General features: G+C 27.4%; 1 protein-coding gene across 1 annotated transcript; it reads left to right on the top strand.

Annotated features, from left to right (window-relative positions):
• The first annotated feature begins 301 nt into the window (after nt 1–301).
• On the top strand, nt 302–1,684 carry LOC149894060 (NACHT, LRR and PYD domains-containing protein 14-like). Its single transcript, XM_090076913.1, has one exon. The coding sequence runs from the start codon at nt 302–304 to the stop codon at nt 1,682–1,684; it is 1,383 nt and encodes a 460-aa protein (XP_089933039.1).
• The last annotated feature ends 813 nt before the right edge of the window (nt 1,685–2,497 follow it).

Genomic DNA, 2,497 nt, shown 5'->3' on the forward strand with positions numbered 1-2,497 from the left:
GATCATATCAGCGAAGAACAATGCACAAGTAATCTAACATAAACAGAAACATTTTGAGTGCAAAATGTAACAATTATTAAAACAAACTTTTAAGAAGAGAAGAAATAAAAATTACAACTCCAAGTAAAAACTATAAGTTATTTTTTAAAATAAACTTATATTGGGAATTAATTTTAAACTTTCTTTTAAATTTCAACATGACAACAAAATCATAAGTCTTTGTTCAGGTTGTTTGATTTGCATTATTTTGCATTTAATTTTTAGAAACTTAAGATAGATTTCTTCTTTTGTTCTTTCAGAAATGCGTGAGGCACTGAAAAATCATTATCTTAAAACTTATGGAAAAATAGATGAAATTGTGCACTTAGTAAAAACTCCAGCTAAAATTCAATTTTTAGATAAGTTCATTGAATTGACTGTAGTTGATGCGAATGAAGTGGAAAAAGACACTGTAAGTATTGCTGAACGAGAGTTATTTCTTCAGAAACAATTGATCTATCAGCCAATCGAGTTTAAGGAAGTGTTTTTAAAGGAACTATCTTTACTCTTGATATCTGGTATTGCTGGAATTGGAAAAACCTGTTTGCTCATAAAGTGCTTACTGGACTGGGCCAATGGTATCTTATGGAAAACTGTGGATTTTATGCTTTATTTTGAATGGAGAAAGTTAAATCAGTTACAAAACATTGGTAACATAAATGAACTTTTAAAAGTTTACTACAAAGATATTTTTCAAGAGTGCAATTTTTGTGAGCATTTTTCCGTACTGTTTGTGATAGATGGGTTGGATGAGTTTGCACACTTAGATGATTTAACGAATTATAAGTTACTCAGAACAAGCAACCATCCTATCATTTATGCTTTAAAACAAGCATTGAATATTCAAAAGTACAAATGTGTTGTAGCTGGAAGAGTTGGAGCTATATCACAGTACAAAGATAAAGTTAGAGAATGTACAGACAAGTTAGCTATTCAAATAATGGGTTTAAATGACGAGGGAGTTAATAAGTATATTGAAAATTATGGCAACAAAAAAGAAACCATTAAAAGTGTTCTTGAGCAGTCTTTCTATGCTAAAGCCATGGCTTCTGTTCCATTTTACTTATCGGCAATGTGTGCAGTTATTGTTGCAAGTGGTTCTTATTCTTTCAACACTATGACTGAGTTGTATTGCTCTGTTTTTTTATACTTTTTCCAAATTCACATTTGTAAAACCAAGGGAACAGTTTATAGTATGATGCAAAGCGAGAGCAACAAGCAACATGTTTTAAGAGTTTGTAAAGTTGCATGGGAGTTGTTCAATCAAGGTAAAATTCTTTTCACCCAAGATGAAATGGAAGGGATTGTCAATGACTTTGATGGAGTTGAAAATGAACTTTTAGGTTTCATTGAACGAGTTGAATCACAACTCGGTTATCAATATCAGTTTGCTCACCTCACTTTAATGGAGTTTTGTGCTTCAGTTTATGCACACGTTTATTTGAGTGCTAAAGAGATTATAAGTAACAAAAAGTTGCTTAGTTGTTTGTCTATGATCTGCGGACTTGCAAATGAAAACAAAAAATGTTTTGTGGGATTACTTGGTAACTTGAAGAATTCAAATGAAAAAAGGGAATCATTGCTAAATGCTGTACTTGGTAAGTTTATGAAAAAGTGTTTAAATCAATTACATATTACAGTTTGAATTTACATTTTTAGTTTAATATTATATTTTAATGTTTTAATTGTTATGGTTATAATGATATTTAGGTTTTGTTTTTCTAAAATTTTTGTGTAAATTTAAATAAAATATAGATTTTTTATTACTTTTTTGAGAATACACAGAAGAACAATTAAATAGTATTTATATAAGTATATATAGAACTAAATATGTAAATAGTTTTAGATGGTATATATTTTTTTGAAAATGTAGTTGCCTGACAGTTTAATGTTTAAAAAATGTAAAAAAAGTAAATAAAAATATTTTTATCTGTGAGTCTGAGTACTTACTTTACATTAACGCCAGAAGTTTGAGGCTCAAAAAATTCATTTGTTAAACCAAACCCTTGTTTAGATGTGTTTATAACCTTACCTTTTTTATATTTTTATATAATTTATTCTCTGTTGTTCAAGTTAAATAAGTCGTAATTTTAAAACTTCTAGTTTTCTCATAAATATTTTTCGGCTTTTTTTAATTATGCGAAATAATATATTTAAAGGAGGAATGTTTTTTGAATTTTTTTTTTTTTTTTCGTATCTAAGATGAATTTTTTTTTTAAAAACTGTTCAGTTTTTTAAAAAAACATTCATCTTAGATATATATATATATATAAAAAAATTGTTTACTTGGAAAAAGACATCACACCTTAACTTATATAGGTAGCGTTTTAATTTTTTGTAGTTATTTTTTTTTTTTGCGATTTTATTGTTTTTGACTTTTCAACATAATTAAAATATGGAAAAAAAATTGGGTTAATTATCATAGAATGATTGTTGAAGCCAAATAAACTTTGCTGAG

Source organism: Hydra viridissima, unplaced genomic scaffold, assembly GCF_058129835.1.
Source record: "Hydra viridissima isolate aposymbiotic clone 2 unplaced genomic scaffold, HvirCarnegie_v1 scaffold_1, whole genome shotgun sequence".
Taxonomy (NCBI): domain Eukaryota; kingdom Metazoa; phylum Cnidaria; class Hydrozoa; order Anthoathecata; family Hydridae; genus Hydra; species Hydra viridissima.

Coding starts and splice junctions, on each gene's coding strand:
- LOC149894060 (XM_090076913.1), top strand. CDS start 302: ATGCGTGAGGCACTGAAAAATCATTATCTTAAAACTTATGGAAAAATA.